We start from the raw sequence: 23930 nt of genomic DNA, 5'->3' as shown, positions 1-23930 counted from the left end.
TATACGTATTATTTAAATAGTTTGCAGTAGCACTTAAAATTAATTCCAATTTTTGTATAGCATTTTACTGGTTACAGCCTGGCAAAAAAAGAGTATAAAATAATAGGGGCGCCACTTTCTATGTAAACCATTTCGCAAGTGGCAACTAATTCAGGAGCTGTTCTCAAAAACTTTTTACGTAGCCACTTCAGCAAATTTTAATTGATCGTATTAACATTTAGTAATATAAGTCGACTTTCGTAAGATATATGCATGATAATTGTTATAACTAAGAAAATGTAGATACTTAGAGAACTTTAATGACGAAGTAAAACTTACTAAAATCTCAATTCATCAAATAAATCATGGTAACAAAATAGGAATAAAAACAAATGGTTTAAATTTTTCCTTATTTTTGTACACACTTTTTCAGAACCTGCTGTGTCACTTTTGTATGAGAACAGTAGGTACTTAAGTGATATGATAAAATTAAAAAAAATGTTCCATTTTTACTCTTTTTTGCGAAGCTGTATAATATATGAAGTCTATGGGCGGCATTTGCCTGAATACCCCCTATTAAACACTCGTATCTTGTTCCAGATAATCCTGCTAGTGAAAGCGCTAGACGCGTACAGCATCAACTACTTCACGGTGACGGCGCAGATAGTCTCCCACGTGTTGGCCTACATGAATAGCTGCGTCAACCCGCTTCTATATGCATTCCTTTCGGAGAACTTCAGGGTTGCCTTTAGAAAAGTAAGTAGAATTTTGGGGTTGGTATATCCCAGTAGCCCGTTGTGTCAATGGCTATGCACGTCGCGTGCTCGTGTGCCATGCACGGCCCGGGGACTATTGTCGAGAATGAAACAAACATGTACATATACCACAGAATATATAAAAGTACAAATATACTGGCATCGTACGGGCTGTGAACGGTCATCAAACGCGTTGCATACGGGCATCAAACGGGGTGTATACGGTCATCATTGGGCAAAGTAGACCGTGTCGCGTAAAATTCCGTGCCGGGTACGCTCTTGGCACGGTCATGGTATGGTGCGGTCTAGTGGGCAAAGACCTTTAAGTAGACTTTTGGGGTTGGCTGATGGCTTTAGGGGTTTAGTGATTTAAATAAGGAGACTTTTGAGTTTTGGGTTTAATGGATATTTAAATGTTTAGAGTTTTAGGTGTTACGTTTTACGCTGCAGATAATCTCCTATGTGCTAGCTGACATGAATAGCTGCGGCTGCTGTTATACGCCTTCCTATCGCAGAACTTCACAGTAGCCTTTAGAAAAGTAGATATTCGGGGTTGGGCTGTAAAGAAAATCTTTATTGTTTTAACGATACTGTTGTAAATAAGTATTAAAATTGTTTTTTTTTTCGTTGCATTAGTACCTAAATAAAAAAAAACATAATTAGCAGTATCGCCATATTACCAAGTGTAACCAGATATATATCGCCATTCAAACTGGCATTTATGTTATCATGATGTTTCCGAGATACGTTTTCCTTCGACTTTATTTTATAAATATTACACGTAGTTATGTAAGAGAACAATCTTTCACCTCAGGATGCCGAAGACCGGGCAAAGTGGAGAAGGCTGAGCAGGAAAGCGGACCCTGGCGCTAGGCCGGGAAAACGCTAGGTTGAAGAAGAAGAAGATTACACGTAGTTATGTACCTATCATTGATTTCAGTCAATATAAGCCTCTTTGCTTTGTCTAACTAATGTCACAGCTAAAGTAAAATTTTCACGTTCGTTCACATTTAACTTTGAATAATATACCTTCACTCAATTTGCCATTCCTGTTACTAAAAGAAAGTTATGAGATTTCGGAACGCGTATTACGGATCAAATTATTCGACAATTCAGTGAAATTGTAATCAGCAGGGTATTCAAGCGCTCTTGGAGAGATAGGAGGCAATCATGGGTTTTTTACGCTACCGATAGCTACTTGTCGCAAGATTGTAAGGAATATTAGAACGATGATTCATTAAAAGGAAATAAAACTGTGACTGGATTAGTATAATGAATAATAATGAAATGCGTATAATGAATTTACTATACCGACGTTTCGAACTTTATAAAGCGTCAAGTCAAGAGCCAGAGTTTTGAACCAGTGTTTTTTTTTTTAATTTACTGCGCGCTGCCCAGGAGGGGGGGGGGGGGGGGGGGGGCAGCAACATTAACAAGGGAACGTGGGACAAGTGTGTACACATTACAGAATACCTAAATAATAGCTTGGTTTCGGGGGGAGGCATGGACTTTTTATTTTAGGCTTTAAGCATGCCTAAAAAATGTTTGGGAACCCCAGTAGAGAACAGAACCCTAGTAGGTAGGTACTTATACTTCCGTGGTAGGTACAGTTAACCAATTCGAACCCTAGGCCACTGTAGAACTATGTCATAGTGACGTTATAAATCAGATTGTAAGAAATCTCTTACTGCTTGTCACTTTGACATGGTTGTAGAGTGGCCTAGCACCTGGCCTGGTGGCCTGTGGTGGCATGGTTGTAGTTACCAAATGTAATAACAATTTAAAGTTTTTTAGTTAATACTCATACTAGAAATTAATTATTGACGTGTGAAATACTATTTTTTACCAATAAACGTTATCTATCTATCTATCTAGGGTTCCAATTGATTGACTATACATTATACATTTACTAGGCATTGTCGGTTGTGAATAAGGCGCTGTTTGTCTAATAGTTTCAATATAAAACCACCGGAGTTAATACGCAAATGATGACAGTGCACATTTCACTATTCTTTTTCCATCGCCTTCAACTGATTTATGAAAAAATCACGCCCTGTGACGCTCGAGAAATTTCTTATTATTTTTAAATATGTATTTTGTAACGATAGGCATCAATATGTTTACTTCACGTGTGTCAAGTACAAAATTTGATTTATGAATTTTACGATAGAACGGTAAAAAATAATATCATGGTACAGCCCAGCAGCATTAGGCGTTTTTTGAACGTCGACGTCTCATGAACGCCAGCGCAGCGTCGACGCCGCGTTCTCGCAGCACAACCAGAACTGCAAAGCTGAAAAAAAAAACTGTTTATTATGAGGCTTTTCCTATTTGTAATTAGTAAAAAACTGGTTATACTATTAGTACATATTATCAAGTTTTGCGTTACAAGATCTTATCTAAAACATCAGGAATTCCTTTCGTTATTACAAAACTTTTCTCTATTAGGTATGTCAGTAAGTAACATCTTGTTGGTATATAAAAAAAAACCGGTCAAGTGCGAGTTGGACTCGCCCACCGAGGGTTCCGTACAAACTTTCAAACTCCCCAGTTAAAATAATCTCATGTTTTCACATAACTCTAACTACTTGACTAGAAGACAAAAGTATAATAGCTAATGAGCATTATTGTGTATAGCGCCATCTCTCGGTGAATTCGCTAACTAATTTGCGCGACCATAGTATGTTGGTTTTTCAGGGATTATTCTTTATAATGTTAACCGATTTAAACAATTTTTACTTTATTGGAAAGAAGATGATTTACGTAACATCTCGTATTAATTTGAAGTACTATATACATCCGCAAAGGTGGGTAAATTAAAAGTAAAAATGTGAAAAGTTTTTTGTGAATTAAAAAAAAGTTTTCAAGATACAAACACGATTATATTTTTCCTGTAATATTTAGCATAAAACCAATGTTTCCTAAAATTTTCATAATTTTTCGTTGGTAAACTTCGGAGATAAGGGGGGGGAACGGTATTTTTTTTTACATTTTCCTTCAAAATTCTTTTTTTTTTTCACAACAAAAAATTATAAAAAATAGTTTATTTACGTTCAATTTAAGCTCTTTCTAACGATACCCCACTTGACCTAGTAACTTGAAATTTACAGTTTGCCCCCCTTTCATTTTGGCCATTTTCTACAATTAAAATTAATAAATTTAAAAAAATTATACCTTCTATTTGTAGAGGTTCACAATGTTCACAACTATTCCAAATTTCAAGTTGATAGCATTAGTAGTTCTCGAGATATTTAGGAATGTGACAGACGGACAGACAGACGGACAGAGTCGCACCATAAGGGTTCCTGTTGTACCTTTTTGGTACGGAACCCTAAAAACATAGTAGATGAATTTCTTTGCTACAAAAGTTCTTTTTTTTGTCAGTAAATAGTAACATCTTGTATGTATATCAATCAACGTCGTGGGTTAATTTCTTTACAACAAAAGTTTCCTCTTTTTTGTCAGTAAACAGTAAATCTTGTATAGGATCGTCCGGATTATTGCCTTAGTTGTTATTCTATCGACATCGTGCAGTAAAGTAAAAGTTATGGCCGAGTTACGTTTTCCTGCTGTAGAATTGAACGAAAAACTATGATTGTATTTAGAAAAAAAAAACGCTAGCAGATGCGATTCAATCCGAAAGAGTTTTATACGACGTAAGCTTTTAATCTGGAGGTTGAGGATTCAAGGTATAGATTGGAGGATAATTTATGAAATTTGACCACTCGATTTTCTTTTGTTCAATAATATTTCCACTGCCAATGGCTAGTGAAAATGCCAGAATGGCCACGAAATCCACAGAATCCGCTATCATTAAAGGAAAAAGGATAATTTGATCAAAGTAAGCGGTTTGTGGAAGAAAACATCTTGTAAGGCTTAGTTACAAATTAATTTATATAAAAACCTACTTGGCACAGTAATTGCGCCATTGTAAGCTGTTCGTCAGTATAAGCGGAGTCATAATAAATGGATTTTCTATAATAATGCGTTTCGATTTCATCGAGTCAAGACTTGATAAAATTAACATGTGATATATAAATCAGCTATTGATTTTAAAATGAGACGAAATTAATAATTATGAATCGTCGATAAAAGTATCTGGCAATGGAAACATGATTTTTTAGGGTTCCGGTTCCTTATAGTTTCGCCATGTCTGTCCGTCCGTCCGTCCGTACGCGGATAATCTCAGTGACCATAGAAAGCAGAAATTTGGTACCAATATGTATATCAATCACGCCGACAAAGTGGTAAAATAAAAAGTGGAAAAAAATGTTTTGTTAAGGAACCCCCCCCCCTTTCATGTAAAGTGGGGACTGTTTTTTTTTTATTCCAACCCCAACGTGTGATATATTGTTAGATTAGGTATTTAAAAATGAATTTCGGAAATAATTGCTCAAAAAGAAAAAAAAAGTGTGTCCCCCTCCCTCTAACTTTTGAACCATATGTTTAAAAAATATGAAAAAAAATCACAAAAGTAGAACTTTATAAAGACTTTCTAGGAAAATTATTTTGAACTTGATAGGTTTAGTAGTTTTTGAGAAAAATACGGAAAACTACGGAACCCTACACTGAGCGTGGCCCGACACGCTCTTGGCTGTTTTTAAGGTTATCAAACATAGTATTGCACCTAAAATACATTTTAAGCACAGCTTCATACACCTTACCTAAGTAGTTAGTGCTTAACCCACCGTTACCTAGGTCTATTGTTGTTGGAATATTTTTTGTGGAGAATATCCATACCTAGACATAGCCTGGGGACTAATATACTCCTTCAAGCCATCTTGTGATGTAGTATGTATTTACCTATGTCAGTAGTACGTAAGCGACTGAAAATAGCCATCAGATTTTTGTTGTGCATATCCAAATTTCTTCCAAAGCAAACAAGGTCGTCTATGTATATTAAGCACTTTTCGTAGTTAAGGCCCGACATGGCTATCGTCATTGCCCTTGAAAAAGAACTCGGGCTAATTTTTAATCCCATTGGTAGCCTAGTCATGCAATATTGCCCTGAAGGGGATACAAACGAAGTGTATGGCCTACTTTTTTCAGCTAAGCTGAGTTGGAAGAACCCTTGATGTAGATCTAAATGACTGAAGTACATAGAACCGGACAATGAGTCTAATATTTATATCATGGATGTTAGGGAGAGGGAATTTATCGTCCATTATACGGCCATTTAATTTTCGAAAATCTATTACCAATCTCCATTTTTTATTACCCTCTGAATCTGGGTGTTTAGGTACTAAAAGGACTGGGCTCGACCACTCGCTTTGCGTTGGTTCGATTATTTTTTCTTATAACATTTTTTGTACTTGGTTTTCAAGTTCTGATTTTTGAGAATGTGGTAATCTATACTGTTTGACAAAAACAGGTGTTGCATCGGGTTTTAAGTGAATATTCTGTGGGTCTAATTTTGAGGGCGTTAATGTATCACCGGGTATATAAAATATATCTGAAAACTTTGTGGCGACCGTGACAGGACCCGAACCTGCAATCTTCGGATATCAGCATTGGGACATAAAAAAATATATAATACTAGTTTTTGCCCGCCGCTTCGCTCGCGTTAGAAAGAGACAAAAAGTAGCCTATGGTAATCTCCATCCCTTCAAATATCTCCACTAAAAAAACCACGTCAATTCGTCGCTCCGTTTTGCCGTGAAAGACGGACAAACAAACAGACACACACACTTTCCCATTTATAATATTAGTATGGAAGTATGGATATTAGTATGGATACATAGGCTGTGATATTGCCTTTCAACTTTCATACTACTACTACTTTAGTATGGCTGCCTTGGGATTTTACTCTAAAAGGCATCTGGCTCGTTCATTTTCGACGATGCTTATCATTCCGCCTTACATGGGACCCAATTAGTGGCGGTTCTAGCGTACAGATAATCCGGCGTTAGACAGTGTCCTACCCAGGCCCATGTAAGCTTGGTAGGATTGCAATCTGCCGGACCGGATCCGGAACATTTTCGGAGCTACAGGAACCGGTAAAATTATAGATTGTTTTAGATGACGTTGAGTTGACGAATGGAAGGTATGAGTTGAACAAAACAAAAAAAAACAAACGGAAAGCTGAATATTTAAAACAAGTAAAATTATTCTGATAACACGTACCTATGTAACAATGGCTGTAATTTAAAATTTCGTTTTACAGTGAGAATCATCGTTACATTTTATTTTATTATTAAAAGTCAAAAATATCTTAGACTTTCCCGTGGAAAATCGGACTGTACATAAAACAATCGATTTGCAATCCCTACTTGAAGGTGGTATAATGAAACACTCACCTTGTCATTAGCAAGAGACATATGATTCATTTTTCTTTAGTTTTTAATACATACATCAGCTGTTCTGTATATTTTAGAGTTCTGTGCCAAAGTAGCAAAATCTTTGTACTTTTTCAAAGTATACGTATACCGTCTGTCTACCAGTATCTATGTCATGTTGATTCAATGACAATACTCTTTTTGATAACGTTCGCTCAATGCACATATCTATGACAAATGACTTCCATAAGGATATAGGATTATAATAGTTTAGTTTATTTATAATGGTAAATTACAGTATAAAATTATTCTACGTTAAACTATATGAATTGTTAATATTGTTATTCTTCTTTAAACATTATTTTTCGGTGCCTAAATATAGATTTAATGCAGAAAATTTCCTTTAAAATTAACATCCACAAAATAAAATCACCGTTCTTTATAAAAACTGGTACATTATTAAATTTTATAAACTAACTAACTAACTATTGTGGCGCAGTGATCCAAAGTGAATCTTGGCCTCCGAAACGAGAGATCGCCACCTGTCCCGATCCTGCGCAGCTTCTTGCCAGTCACTGACTTGAAGCCGACGCAGATCCTCCACCACACTGTCTTCCCAGCGGTACCTGGGTCGACCCGCCGGGCGGCCACCAGCCGGTCGACCCAAGAACGCTCTCTTGACAGCCCGATCGTCTCCCATTCTGAGTAAGTGTCCGAACCAGCGAAGTCTGTGGGCTTTCGTTTCTAACACTGAAAGAAGAAAGTCAGCTCCTGGTAGCGGAGAGAAAGATTTTTCGCAAGATCCTGGGACCTATTCAGAGAGACGATGGCACCTGGAGGGTCCGGAAAAATGCTGAGATCGAGGAGTTAGTGGCCGAACCCAATATCATCGGCGGATTAAATTTTATAGGTACCTATTTTCTTTCTAAAACGTTGCGTAATTATGACCAGCGGCCATAATTACGCGCCTTTGCAACAAATTAAGATGCTATCAGGAACATGAAACACTCAATTACAGGTTCTTGGCGTTTTCTAATGACTTTTATGGGGGTTCAAAGTGAGTGGGAAAAACCATTTAAGGGAGTCTTCAAGAAACCTGGCCATATCACCTTTAAATATGCAAGGAATTTCGTTCTCCTTTTAAAATTACGTTGGATCACAGATTATTAATAAGTTACTAACGTAACAGATCCTTCACTTGCCCGCAAAACGACAAATACCTACACTCTAAAAAGTGAAGACCAACTAAGAGCAGTTTTCTCTTAGTTGACGTTAAGTTAATTACTACAATTACGATCTTATATAATTCAAATAAAGCTGATTACTAAAAACAACAAGGGAATGTATGATTGAACTAACAACTTAGGTGTTTTGTTATTCCTAACCATTGTACACCTTGAATCAATTATGAACTTGTTAGGCATAACTATGTAACATAGGTTGATTCAATCCTTAGTTGAACTTACTAAGGTAATTTAGTTAATATAATTATTTTTCATGGAATTATTGAACAAGATCTTAATCGATTCAGTTACGTTGCAAAAGTAAGAGCAATCAAAATTACCTTATTCGATTTGTCTAAGATCTTATCAGGCTCGTATGGAATCAAGATGCTTGACTACGACTATCAAAATATTGATAGGAGCAACCAAATTTTTTTTAGAGTGTAAGGTCAGGTGGGGTAAGAGGGACTATGGGGGAAGGGAAACACTGATCGGTAACTCTGAATTCATAGACTGTAGCTGGGTCATTTGGTGGTCGGTAAGGTACTACCTAGGATTTAGTTCCGAAACAAAAACAAAAATAGCGCTAGCTCTAAGGAGTGTGCGTCCTTGACAAAAACAAAAAATCAGTTGTCGTGCTACAAGACCACGAGTTGGACGAGTATTATTTGTGTAGTGATTTGGGTAGCAAAAAGTCATGTCCGAAGACTTTTGATATCTGTAAATATTCCTTTATATGTTTAATGTTCATGTCTGGTATTTGAATTTGAGAAAACTATGCTGTAAATATGAAAATTCAACGTGATTCATAACACAACCTACAAATGACATACCGGGGTAACGGGAACTACCATAGCCGGGGTAAGTGGAACATATGTTTCCTTTTCCCGATTTCAGGGGCCATGAACATTTTCAGAGACACATATTCTATAAGTACAGAAATTTTGTATTGATCCAAGCTTCAGTATTTTAAATACGAATAATTACTAATAATTAATAGTCGTTTTTTAATTTGCAATACTGAAATTTGAATTTTCGAAAAAAACTTGTAAAAAAATCTTTAAAAACAATTATAATTTTAAGTTAACCACCCCTGTCTCAAGCCCATATGTTCCCCTTACCCCGAATTTCAATTTATGTAAATATTTTCTATTTTAAACTATATGTCAAAGAACCAAAGTCTCCATTTGATTGGTGATGTTTTTTTTAATTTACATTGCCGGTATAATCCACACTAGCAGCAATACTTTAAGATTTTAGCGAAGTGTTTCCCTTACCCCAAAACTCGGGAAAGGGAAACGGCAGGACCAGCCTAAACATTTTATAAATTTCCAGCTACATGCAATAAAGCTAGTTTAAAAATTAATTTCGCCCTAGAAAGCAGACTTAAAGAAGCATACTTTGTGTCGGTCAAGATGAATATACGACATTAAATAAAGTGATTAGAGCTCGATGTAAAATATAAAAAATGAAGTATGTTTCCCTTACCCCACCTGACCTTACGCTTTATTTAACTAACACGCGCACGTTTACTGCCTATTTCATAAAAAAATGACTTTCTATCATTATGTCAAACAAAGGGATCCGTAAAATAAAACTATGGAAACGGATTAAATCGTGTATAATGAATTTAAAATTCATCCCGACGTTTCAAACACTTTACAGCAATCGTGGTCAACGGGTGACTCCAAAACGAATGCTGTAAAGTGTTCGAAACGTCGGGATGAATTTTTAATTCATTATACGCGATTTAATCCGTTTCCATAGTTTTATTTCATGAGTAACTATCGCAGTAACCGAAGACAATATTATAAAGGGATCCGTAGCTGAAAACGTTCGATCGGCAGACGGGCACACGAGCTTTTTAAATATTTCAGTAAGTAACTATTAAAAAAAATCCTTTTTTCCTATTCACTCAACTGTTTCTTTTTAAATTTCTTCTAACACAGTTTACTTTTAAGATTGAATCAGATGATTACGTTACAGTGTAAGACGTGACCTTAGGTATACTCAAATGAACCACTTCCTAGCGTGCAAACCAAAACACGCAATTATGACATTTATTATTGTCCAATAAAGTTTAATACCATTTATACTGAAGGCGAATTTGATTTTTGATTTTGTTGTATTTTTATGCTGGTATCGGTAACAGCAACACCCTTAAGACATATAACATTGCTTTATTATCACAATTTACATCTGAAACATGGTAAAGCTTTTACTTTGTGAATATGCTTAGAGATAAAGCTTTATTGTCCCTTTCAGCTTTCAAGAAGGATTTAATCATGTACAATATACATGTTGAATATTGTTGTAACACTCAGTACGAAAACGCAGCGTGTGTACGCACACAGCGCACAAGTTAACTGTTTAGCTCGTGACCGACTTTTTCATATTAAAGCATTGAAATCTATGGAATCACGCATTACTTTGCGAAAATCTAGAACATTGCGTGAATATGTAGATAATAATAAATCCTAGGGCGAATCAACTTTTTGACCGACTCAAATCTGTCCGCACATTCTTGACATCAGACTTTGTAAAATTACACCCTTAAATAATCAATTTTATTACACTGTACTGTATATTAAAACATAACCCTAACTTACTGTTACATCCAATTAACTGAAACTTTTTTCGTTAGAAGTTCGATTTCTTGGTAACTCCAGAGACATTTTGAGTAACGCCAGAGACACCAAAAATGTCGGTCAAAAAGTTGATTCGCCTCCTAGTCAATTAGTGCTAACCCGTTTAAAACTCTACCAAATACCTACAGACTTGAGGTCACAATTCAAGAAAGCTAAACAATTCCTGAAGATTATAAGTTGGCAAATATATTTTCTACAGAAAGAAATATACCTTTTTGAAACCGAAAGTATATAAAATGTAATCTGTTTACAATAAAACAATACCTGTTTACGTTAACAGTTAACAGATGAAAAGAGCTAAAAACGGATCTGAAATAGTTGATGGATTAATTCCTTTGTAGTCTGATTTTGTTTGTCTGTTATGTGTACTGTAAAATCATTGAAGAAGGTAACAATAACATCGAACTTCACTTTTGTAAAATAAATGAGGTGGCACACAGGTTAGGATATTTGTCACCACTTCGACTACTATAGGTATTGGAAAATTCGAAAATTCGTTTATTTATCAAACATGGTTTCCTAAGTTGTCGAATCCTCCTTTTAAGTTTGATACTTAAGTTAGAAGGAATTCGCTCTTTCATACAAAGTGTTAAATAAACATCCTAATGTTACCTATAACAAAGTTTTAACTATAAAACTCCCGTGAGACTCATACATATTAAAAAATATTTTAAGCGGGTTACTCACGTATTAAGTCGATATAGCGTTCGACATGTTTCGGTTCAATTTCGAGAACCTTTCTCAAGAGTAGCGACCCCCCCCCTTTACATGTCGAGAGCGCGACGCATACTGTTTTTAATATATAACAAAGTTGTTTACAAATTTAAATCTTAAATTATAAAAGCATTATTGCTAAGTACATTAAGGTTGAAGTGTTAGATAAACAGTAGGTAAAAAATGTGTTTTACAAAAATTTAATTTTAAATCTTAGATTATAGTTAAGGTAGGTCAGCAGTTTTCAAAAAGTTTGTACAAAAATTAAGGAAAAAGTCAAATTTGTTTTTTTTATTCCTATTTTGTTACCAAGATTTTTTTGATGAATTGAGATTTTAGTAAATTTTTTTTCATCATTAGGGTTCTCTAGTAGGTATCTATATTTTCTTAATTATAACAATTATCCTGAATGTATCTTACGAAAGTCGACTTGTTTTACTAAATGTTGGTAACAAAATAGGATCAATTGAAATTTGCTGACGTGGCTATGTACAAACTTTTTGTGAACTGCTGAGGTACGAAGTACAACATGTTTTGCCAATCCAGAAAAAATCTTCATTACATGTGATGGTGTAACATCACCAGCAATGATTCGATTGATTAGAACTTTGTAACTTGGCGAAATTCTCAAAAGGCACGTATACGTAATTATAATCATTAAATATTATCAAGAATAGGTATGTTATTCAAATTTTTCGGTTTCTTCGTACATTGTATAATAATAAAGACCGGCCAAGAGCGTGTCGGGCCACGCTCAGTGTAGGGTTCCGTAGTTTTTCGTATTTTTCTCAAAAACTACTGAACCTATCAAGTTCAAAACAATTTTCCTAGAAAGTCTTTATAAAGTTCTACTTTTGTGATTTTTTTCATATTTTTTAAACATACGGTTCAAAAGTTAGAGGGGGGGACGCACTTTTTTTTCCTTTAGGGGCGATTATTTCCGAAAATATTCATATTATCAAAAAACGATCTTAGTAAACCCTTATTCATTTTTAAATACCTATCCAACAATATATCACATGTTGGGGTTGGAATGAAAAAAAATATCAGCCCCCACTTTACATGTAGGGGGGGTACCCTAATAAAACATTTTTTTCCATTTTTTATTTTTGCACTTTGTTGGCGTGATTTCTATACATATTGGTACCAAATTTCAGCTTTCTAGTGCCAACGGTTACTGAGATTATCCGCGGACGGACGGACGGACGGACGGACAGACAGACATGGCGAAACTATAAGGGTTCCTAGTTGACTACGGAACCCTAAAAACGATCTTAATAAACCCTTATTCATTTTTAAATACCTATCCAACCATATATCACACGTTGGGGATGGAATGAAAAAAATATCAGCCCCCACTTTACATGTACCTAGGGTACAAACATTTTTTTCCATTTTTTATTTTTGCACAATTGTTGGCGTGATTGATATACATATTGGTACCAAATTTCAGCTTTATAGTGCTAACGGTTACTGAGATTATCCGCGGACGGACGGACGACGAACGGACAGACAGACATGGTGAAACTATAAGGGTTCCTAGTTGACTACGGAACCCTAATAAGGTATAAGATACTCTCATCGCAATAAGTAAACAGCCTGCCAGTTGTTTCCCCTGAGATGAAACAAATAACATTCTAAGAACATACTTATTTATTCAAAAGGTTAAATGTAAAAGTGCACAATATATCCTGGAATAAAATATTGTAATATTCCTATAGGAGCATTGCCAAGTTTGAAATGGAAGCACAAATTTTAATCTCAAGAACGATCGACCTTTCATAATACGCTCTCAAACTTTTATGTGTTCCACGAAACTTTGACATGGTAACAAACAAGAGTCGAGGAATAAGCGTGAATAACTTTTCATCACATTTGCTGTTTAAAGGTCTCATTGCGTCTACGTGTACTGAAGAATAATGTACTATTTTATTCCCAAGGGAGTAATGGATTTAGTTTTAAAAATTAATACAATCCGTACAATACTTCAGGCAAAGCCTGCGGCTGTCGCGAGTTATTAACACTCGTTGACAAAATCCTCCTTACCTCTCTTGTTGCACAATATACTATTATATTTATACTTACTTACTGCGATGGCTCAGTGACCCGAAGTGGATCTTGGCCTCCGACACTATATACCGCCATTCGCTCCCATCCTATTGTATTTATATGAAATTAATTTCGCTGAAAATATCAAAAAATGAAAAATGCACATAGCCCAAACTAAATTAGTCTAAACTTAATATTTACTGCCCGTTATAGCAAAAGTAGGGAAAAATAAAATTATCTAGTTAACTGAACTTCGGTTACTTAGTGCGTTAGTGCAAAGACTTCCTTCGGCTAGTGTCTCAAGGTACCTAACTATAACAATGTAATCATTTATACCTACTTTATTTTTTACAGCTATGTTAAAATAAAACCGTCGATCCCGTGTGCTAACGAGTTAAGAATTTTCCTCCCGTGGCCGAGTGGGTGACGTAGAAGTCGACTGTGAGATGTGGGTTTAATATTAATAATTGTGGTGTGGACAAGCAGAGCAAGTGAACAAGCAGCAAGCTGTCTTCTTTCAACCTCTTTATTCCTATGAGTAGCAATGAAGCTTGAGCAGTTTTGTGTGCTCTACCTACCCTCTCTAGGGATGAGTTTATGTATGTGTACGTTAAAATTAAATAACAATGTCTTTGTTTTAACAAGGTCGCTCGAGTACTTAATATGTAAGGACACGTGTAGCGTAGCTTATTAATTCACGTTCAAAGTACCATTCGTAGTCAGTTTATCCGAATTTCAAAATAATATAATAAGGAGAATAAAAGGGTAACTTAATTCGTTGTAGTTATGTTAGGTATATAATTTTAGACTTAGTGATTTAGATTTAGTTCTTGTGTAATTCTAGGTTATATAATAGTAGCTCGCTACATTATATGAGAGAATGTTATGTACTCCGTAATTGTCATGTATATCAGTACATAATACCACATCTCGGACACTGGCGATCAAATATATGAAAGAGGCGCGTTCCTAGCACGCATTCTAAGCTCGTGTAGGTGAACGCGTACCATGCTTGTATGAGTGAGATATGACAGGTCGATTGTTTGCGTTTTTGACAGGCGGTAACTGTCAGGTAACCGAGAGGGGGTGGGTGGCACTTTCAGCGGGGAGCGGGAGTGGCCATACTGTACGATAGTACTCTTTATTATACTGTGATAATACCTGTTTGAATGTTTGTTATGTAATTTACAATATATATGATGTGGATGTACTTTTATAATAAAAATAAAATAAAAATAAAGTAAACTTTCTTAATTAACCGAACTTGTTCATAAAAGCCATCAGCATCACTAATATATGTCAAACAATATTTAAGAAGAATGGAGTCAGCCGCTTCTTTATCCAAACATAGTTCTCATTCTCTCTATAAAATAAAACTATGAAAACGGATTATATCGCGTATAATCATCATCACTAATTACTTATTCTATTTGGATATTGACATTCTACCATAACCTGACGTACGCGGTGGCAAAGATTCGGGGATACTCTTTGCATATCCAACACAGTTACAGTAAAAGCTCTTTAGAACAGCGATTAAAACACAAGAACGCAGTTACTTGTATAATTTAATTAGTCTGCGTGCTTTCAGCGATAATAACACGTTATTATTCCAAGCGTGGCCCTGATTAACTTTCGGATACAATAGAATTACATTACGGGAAAGTTATCCGAAACCCGAAACTGACCAACTTGTTGAATTTAAAGGGCCCTAATTCTATTAGGGCGGTAATTTAGTTAGCTGATTCGTTATTGCTCTTTTAACAAATTTCTTGGGTTGTTTATTACTTACTGGCATTTGCCCGTGGCTTCACTCGCGTTAAATTCGGAAATTGTGGAATGCTCCATGCAAAATTCAACTCCAATTTTAGGTTATTGGGGGGTTAGAAAGAGATGAAAAGTAGCCTTTGGCACTCTCCATCTCTTCAAGTTGAAGTTGAAGACCAACTATCTTCTCTGAAAAGAAAAACTTAAATTCGTCGCTAAGTTTTGCCGTGAAAGATGGACAAAAAACAGACACACACTCTTTCCTATTTATAATATTAGTATGGATTTAGGTGGGTTGTGTTTTAATCGCTGTCCCTAAGAGCCTTTAGGTACTGTAACTGTGAACTATAATTCAAGAAAAGCTATTTTTAGCGTTCTTCTAATAATAATCCTAAGGAGGTTAGGGGTTTAAAAGTTTTATAGGTTTTTTTTTTAATTTACTTTGAGACAGGACTTTGAAACTGGGTTTAAGGGTTTTGTAGTACAAAGTATTACAAAGTTTTTGAATAATTATTCCCTGACGGGTTATAATTAAAAGAGATAAAAGTTTATTTGGGGTGAAAGTTTTAGTTTAAGCCAGGAAACTGGCTTCGTCGAAATGTTTTTACAAATATCAACAATTCACTTTAATATTATAGTAATAACGATCCATTTTACCTAAGTCTCATCAAATATTTCAGTCATCTCTAGAAATATTGTCAACGGTTACCGTGATAGTTACTAATAAAATAACTATGGAAACGAATTATATCGCGTCCCATAATCCGTTTCCATAGTTTTATTTCATCTCTACTACTACCACAGAATATATAATAGTACAAGTACAGAAGGCCCACTGCTTTGATGTTCACGAAATGCCGCTTTTTTAAATACCTACTAAATTCTTACAAAGAAAAGAGCCGCACGTGCGTGGCGTCCGGCGATAGGGTTACCTATGGATTAAAACAAATTAATACTCAGATAAAATGTTATAGGTATTATTATATTCAAGTCTTGGGTACTTTCTTATACAGTATTTATATTTTTTTGTTTAAGTTCTAACATCACAAGCCTTATTAAAATTTTAATGAAGTAGATCTGTGTAAAAATGTCCTAATTGTCCTATGGTATTTATTTTATTCATGATGTATATTTAACTAAGCATTATTAGCCATACCACACGCGGACATCGCATATGAACCTTAAAAAAAACTCGCGACGTAAAGTAACAATAGAAAGTGCGAACGTGCATTCCGTGAGAATGCGCGCCACTCCTGAGTAGGCCGCGAACTCGCGGCCGCCAGCATGTACTTGTAGCGCGTCGATAGAATCGCGAAGTGAGCCGCCCCTGCTACTACTTATTGGCGCAGCGACCCAAAATGAGTCTTGGCCTCCGACACGAGTGCAAGCCAATCATCCCGATCCTTAGTGACGTCCTTCCAATTGTATGCTTGGAGATCATCAATTTCATCTCTAGAAAATAAACTTTTTAACAAAAAATAAAACCGCCTTTACAAAACACGGAGAAACTAAAAAGCAAAAAAAATAATAAACCTTTGAATTCAGATTTCTTATCGGATTGCAATAATCTAAACATCCAAATTATAAACAAATCAATTATTTTTGTAGTCGGTACCAGACCTGTCGGTCGCCTTGCTATTTCCTGTTTGCCCCACCCAACCATACGCAGGCTGGCCCCGACTCCAAAAATAATTGATTTGTTTATAATTTGGATGTTTAGATTATTGCAATCCGATAAGAAATCTGAATTCAAAAGTTTATTATTTTTTTGCTTTTTAGTTTCTCCGTGTTTTGTAACGCGCTTATTTTTGAAGGCGGTTTTATTTTTTGTTAAAAAGTTTATTTATTTGTGGCGGCATCGTAACGTTTTTTTTTGCTTGAAAGCTGAATTAGTCGAGAGTGTTCTTAGCCATGGTTCATGAAAATCGGTTCAAAATTTTAATTCTGTGGTTAGGTTATTGTCACAGTATTGCAGAAAGAAAGATGAACCTATTATGATTGACTTCATAATGGGTACCTCTAGAAAACTTTGATGTATTTTTGACAATAAGTCATCAACCGTGGCTCGTGGGTTAATTGTGTGTGGCGCGCCGTTCAAACCTTTGATGTATTGATGCATTTGCGTGTACAAGATGTAATTTTTATAAGCGGCAATATTTTTTAGATTTGACGGGCTGGCTATGTGAAAAAATTGTAAAGTATTAAATGCCATGTTTCGTTCAACTTTTTGTTAATCCATTTCATTTCGTCTCAAAATACGCCGACGCACTTGGCCAAGTCACGTGCGAAGCGATTTGATCGGGCGATTCCGGTGATAATTTATATAAATTTTGGAAACTATATGAAAATAAGTTTTTTCACTTAACTATGTGGATAAAGTATCCGTCACGCTTTGGCAAGTATGTGTGAGAGTGACAGATGTCTTATACTCGTGGACAAGTGATAAAATTGGCATAATACGCCGGCTGTACCAGCTAGAATATCATTTCCTCCTTAAATATTTCCGGTTACATAAAACGCACACTGTATTTCATGGTGGTATGTCGTCGTACGATTACATCGCACCATAGAGTAAAAATAAATTTTAGAAGCTAACCTCACGTGTCGTTACATAAACATGACTTGACGCGTGAGTGATGACGTGAGACCAAGCTCGTCCTCGACTTTGAATTGATACTATTTTTATTTAGATTTTACGTGTGGTGACGGGTCATGAATTTCGCCACACACTTTTCTCGAATGGGTCGATTGTGGGATATCAGGCAGGCAATCATGGTCGCGCGATAAATGATATAACATCAGGCCGTCCCTTTCGCACTAATTGTGTGCGATAGGGGACGGCCTGATGTTTTGTCGTTTATATCGCGACCATGCTATCGGTGCAGTTGTGGTGTGTTTTTCGGATTTTGTTTTTAGGAAAAGGAGGTGCCTTTAATGTAGGTACAGGATATTGGTCCTACATTCAATATCGGATCAGATAATGTGAAACGCACTTATTCCTTACATTATGATTACATAGACACAGAAGTACCTACATAAGCCGATACTCAAATTTTGAATTGTGCCGTCTGCTTTCAAAACTTCAGTCTTAGTAAATTGTTGTTATGTTCAGTTCAGTTAAATAACAATAATATCAAAAACATTGTTCACAGTTTTGAGGTGGAAGCTAATCAACAAAACAAACTGAAGCTCAAAGTTTTGTCAATAGTCCTCTTTGAGGAAGTTTCTTCGGCGTTCTATTTATACTTTGAATTTCAAATAACGGGGAACCACAAAACTATTCAGGGAATGGAGAATAGTAGTTATTCTTATAGATATTTGCTAACAAGAGTTTGCTTCGAGCTCTGTACTATTTCAACGGGAAAAATATGTATATTTTGTATGGCACGAGATTATTGTAATTGGAAGACGGATCATCTCTAAGATGTCATTGTTATCGTTTAGGATTTACGAGTCGGAAGAACGAAGGTTTCAATGGACCAGTTTAAGCGGATTACGTTAAATTATGTTTACTACACGTATCTTCTTTTTCCTCGGTCCCTTCATTACTAAGGGTCACGACAACATTTGTATAAAAGTATATTTTGTGCACCAAGGCTCTAATTTGCGCGACTATACTTTGAGATATAACTGGAAAACAATCTGTGCCAATTTCTGTTGATTTTAGGAAAATTATACAGATTGTTTTGAAACAAAAGCGCTATTAACAAATACTTTCGGGAATTTTCCTTAACTTCTACTGTGTTCATGCTGCGTAATTTGATTTTAGTCTTATGAATGATAATGCCATTAAAATTAAATCAGGCGGCCATAGTAATATTTCTTGTTATTTTTTTACCGTCCGTTCATCAACTATCAATGAAATGTAGGTATTTATAAATTATTAAAGTATCTAAAAGTAAATATCTTCAACGATAAATATATGATATGATAATATAATTACAAGATGACTGTATTATCTATTTATCAATAAGCGTCAACGTATCAAACACTTAAACTAAGTTCCATTAGACACAATTCAGCGTCAATTCGACTAGCAGTAACACATAAAAAATGTTAAGTAATTATCAACACCACTAACATTTCCAAACAGAGAGATATACATACTCAACATACTCGTATTATCTTAGCTTTCAATAGGCATCGAAAACAGTTTTAACTAATTTACATATCCCTTTTTCATTAGATTTAGAATCTATTTGTGTGGACAAGCTGTCTTGAAAGCGTTATTTCTCCGTAGAAATATAAATACGAACACATAATCTTGTTCGCGAGTTTTAAGCCTCGAAACTTTCCAGCTGCATGTTTCTCCGAAAGTTATTACGTCGGTCGGAAGTCGGCTTGTCGGTGGTTAGCCCTTTTAGCTCCTCTGATGTGAACAAAAGAAAGTTAGTGGAGCATAGGGGATGAGGAAATGTGGATGATCCTGATATTAAAGTGTGTTATACTGTTATGTGACTATAATGTCATGTAGCTTTTCGTCACAGAAGCCCTAGTACGTCTCTTCTTTCCTCTGAAAGTCCAATGCCTAGAAGTTTCGTCCTTTCCATCTGGAGGTCCAACAGCATTTTTGATAAAAATATCCTCATTGATTATGAAGTAGGTATATATACAGGGTGATTTTGTAAGTACTAGCCAACCTTTGCATAGTGACTTTTGAGGTCATAATGCGGCTCGAGAATAATTGGAGAACAGGTGCCTAGAATTCTTAGTTTAAAAGTGTCTTCCCACTTTAAATTGTAGTGATAGTGATATAAAATATGACCCTACTAGCTTTTGCCCGCGGCTTCGCTCGCGTTAGAAAGATACAAAAAGTAGCCTATGTCACTCTCCATCCCTTCAACTACCTCCATTTAAAAAAATCACGTCAATTCGTCGCTCTGTTTTGCCGTGAAAGACGGACAAACAAACAGACACACACACTTTCCCATTTATAATATTATACTGGATATGGATATATAAGTAAATAAGTAATAAATATGAATTTTATACTCAACAAAATTAACGTCCATAAGTATACTGATAAAACGTAATCAACTCTGCTGAGCTAAGCAACCGAGCAGTAATTCTCTAAACATTCATTGAAATATATGCTTTCATTTCACGCAATAAGGTAGAGGTTTGAAAATACTTTTTAAATACACTCACGATGTATATATTCTAATAAAACCTATCGTACGCATTCAAATAATGGTATATTGGAATATAAAATGAAACAGTCAATCAATCGAATGCTTAGCTCGTATTCTTTGCAAATAAAATAATATTGAAACAACATACTTACATACAACTCGTAAGGTAACACCTTTGGAAAGATTTGAGATTTTGGAAAGATAGGAGTCTATAGGCTACGGTAACTTCTTACTATATGAAATTTAAGTATACATTAAATATCAAAACATATAAAAACTTCCACTTTGGTGTAAACTGATTATTTGTATACCTTAATATTAGGCTAGTGAAATTGCCATAATATTTATTATCTTCTATGAAGACTTTAATTAGCAAGAGTGCAAAAAGTAGTATTTCAGTTAGAAAGATCCAGATTTTTTTTCCTTTATTTGCATTTAATGTAATGGCACAATATTTTAAGGTTATACCTAATTATAATTGTCTCATACAATGATGACTGTGACATTATAACATAATTATTTCAATTTATCCTTGAATCCCTCACTTTGGCTTACAAAAACTTCACCAATTTGCTCCCTTATGACACAAACTCTCATGTCAGCTTGCTAACTCGGGTAATTTCCTTCCAGGTGATGTACTGCCCGCCCGCGCATAACGACGGCATGTGCAACCGGCCGCAGCCAACCAAGACCACAAGGACCGGCAACGGGAACTCCTGTCACGATATCGTCTGAGATTCGGTGCGCGGGCGCCGCGCCCGGGAGTCTGAACAAGCTACTGTGGTGTAAATATAATTTAACAGGTATCTGTCGCTTGTCAAAAATGTGGTATTAGATAGTGACCTTGATGTAAAAAAAATAAGTTAGGATTTGCACGCTCGGTTCGGGTCTCGCCGACACTTGGAGCTTTTCATCGGGACCAGATTCGGGTGTCTGACTTTACGCATTTACTATTTAAATATACTGTTTTGGCAAGCAGCAAGTGAGAGGACATATAAACAAGTGTAAATTGAAATGAATAAGTGTTGATGCTAGCTGTAGTTGTGTAAAAATGTACATTATTATTAGATTATGGAGGAGGTCCTTTTGAATTTTATAGTTTGGCTAGATGTGGGTAAATTCACGAATGGTACCCACCCAGTGGTATGGAGAGCATGGTAAATAATAAAACTATTGATAATTTTCACTAAATTTACAATGTTATTATATTCAGTTTCAGCTATCCTTGTGAGGTACCTACACACTCTTAAAACTACTTGTGCAAAGACTGAGTATAAATTCCAACATTCATTGAAAAATGTAAAAATACATCTACAGTATAAAAATAATGCACAGTTTTTAACGCGATGTGTAAGAAAAAGCCAAAAAATTTAAAAATACAGTGTGGGTTTTACGAGCTGTCAGGTCCGATTTTGCTTAAGAGGGTCGGTAATGTAAGTAGCTTGCAAAGTATTTATATTGCAAAAGCCGAACTTTATCTCGTTTCAGAGTATTAGGTTTTAAGAGTTTGCATTACTTGCTTTTTGAAGTCTCTTTTGAATAATAATATTTGTGTTTCACAACAAATATAAAAATAAATATTTTTTTAAATTTGAATTCACTTATTTAGCAAACAAATGGCTTTTCACGTCAATAAATATAAACAGGTTATCGTATTTTTTTTTCTTTTGGAAGGTTGTCTGACTTGGATGTTCAGTCCCCTAGATAATTTTTGCGTATGTTTTTTTTTCTTGCCATTTATACAACACCATACCAAATAAATATGCCTTATGAATGGATCCACACTGTAAGTGAGGCAGTCGTTGCCTAGAACAGTAAAACTGTTTGAGACAGTAGATCGCCGATTGTGCCAAAGAGACGTGAAATATTACACAAGGCGAGCATATCAAATGAGAGTAAAAGGGAATCTGAAACCATAATTTTCGAGTTATTTTCCACAATGTCTGTTGTGATTTAGAATTTTTTCTTGATTTTCTTTTTTCTAGATGTTTCTGCATCAAGACTACTTTCAGTTATTTTTAGCAATTGCCACCATGTATAGTTTAAACATTTAAGAGGACCTTCTTAATAAATGTGAATATAATTTAGCTTCTAGATAGATATTGTATATAATTTTAAAGATATTATAATTGGCAATGTTTAGCTAATGTCTACGGTTATACTTAGTCAGTTTACTAGTCATACCCTCCTTCTCATATTCTTGAGCCCAATGTGAGAAAGAGAAGACATTTCTAGTAAAATGTATCATATCGCTTATAGAATAATGAATTTATAAGTAGATGTTTATAATCATTATCGTATGTATAAATATAGTTTAAGCTGTAGAAACATCGAAATTAATGTTGTTACACTAGATAAGTAATTGTTAATATTAATTTAGAGATTTAAATTTAGTGTCAAAGTCATATGATGACGAACATTTTTAACGTAGCCATAGATTTAGGTAACCTTGGAGCTGTAAAATTAAATAATGTTTCCTTGTTATTTTTGTATATAGCTAAATCAATCATGTGTATATGTGATGTACCATGCTTTAATTTATGTTTAATAAAATCAATGTTTTCACAATTGTTGTAGTTTCTTTTCAACCCAACAAACTATTAACAAAACTAAACTAGGAATAAACAACATACAACATACAATCACGCCTGTATCCCATAAAGGGGTAGGCAGAGCATATGAAACATTAAAGCTTCAGTGCCACTCTTGGCAAATGAGCGGTTGAAAGAGAATGAAACTGTGACATTGCAGTGACAGGTTGCCAGCCTCTCGCCTACGCCACAGTTTAACCCATATCCCACAGTCGCCTTCTACGACACCCACGGGAAGAAAGGGGGTGGTGAAATTCTTAACCCGTCACCACACAGGCAATGTTTAGCTAGGAATAAAAGTTATAAAATATAAGGTTTTTGTACAAACACACATTTCATCATCCTCCTTGCGTTTTCCCGGCATTTGCCACGGGTCATGGGAGCCTGGGGTCCGCTTTGACAACTAATCCCAAGATTTGGCGTGGGCACTATTTTCACGAAAGCGACTGCCATCTGACCTTCCAACCCGAAGGGTAACTAGGCCTTATAGGAATTAGTCCGGTTTCCTCACGATGTTTTCCGTCACCGAAAAGTGACTGGCAAATATATGACTAGTTCCGAAAAACTCATTGGTACGAGCCGAGTTTCGAACCCGCGACCTCCGGATCGAAAGTCGCACGCTCTTACCGTTAGACATTTGTAAATATTAAGTTAATAGAATTTTAATCCAGGTTTACAAGTTATGAGTATTTGTAGGTAAGTGACTTATCAGCAGAGAACAAGTGATAAGTAGCCGTCTAGGTACAATAATGGTTGTAAAAATGATGGTAGGATGCATTGGGATAATTTCGGTGGTC

At 35.5% G+C, this 23930-nt stretch overlaps 1 protein-coding gene across 1 annotated transcript in view; it reads left to right on the top strand.

The window, feature by feature from the left end:
* The window catches only part of LOC125233180 (allatostatin-A receptor), a 255394-nt gene extending 232284 nt beyond the window's left edge, over positions 1-23110 (top strand). The window contains exons 3-4 of the mRNA XM_048139072.1: positions 580-735; positions 21173-23110. Of these exons, the coding sequence (XP_047995029.1) occupies positions 580-735; positions 21173-21277 (261 nt within the window). The 3' untranslated portion in view covers positions 21278-23110. The remainder of the gene's footprint in view (positions 1-579; positions 736-21172) is intronic.
* Positions 23111-23930: the final 820 nt, after the last annotated feature.

Source organism: Leguminivora glycinivorella, chromosome 14 (assembly GCF_023078275.1).
Source record: "Leguminivora glycinivorella isolate SPB_JAAS2020 chromosome 14, LegGlyc_1.1, whole genome shotgun sequence".
NCBI lineage: Eukaryota > Metazoa > Arthropoda > Insecta > Lepidoptera > Tortricidae > Leguminivora > Leguminivora glycinivorella.
The sequence above is the reverse complement of the archived record's forward strand: the minus strand, read 5'-3'. Positions and strand labels throughout refer to the sequence as shown.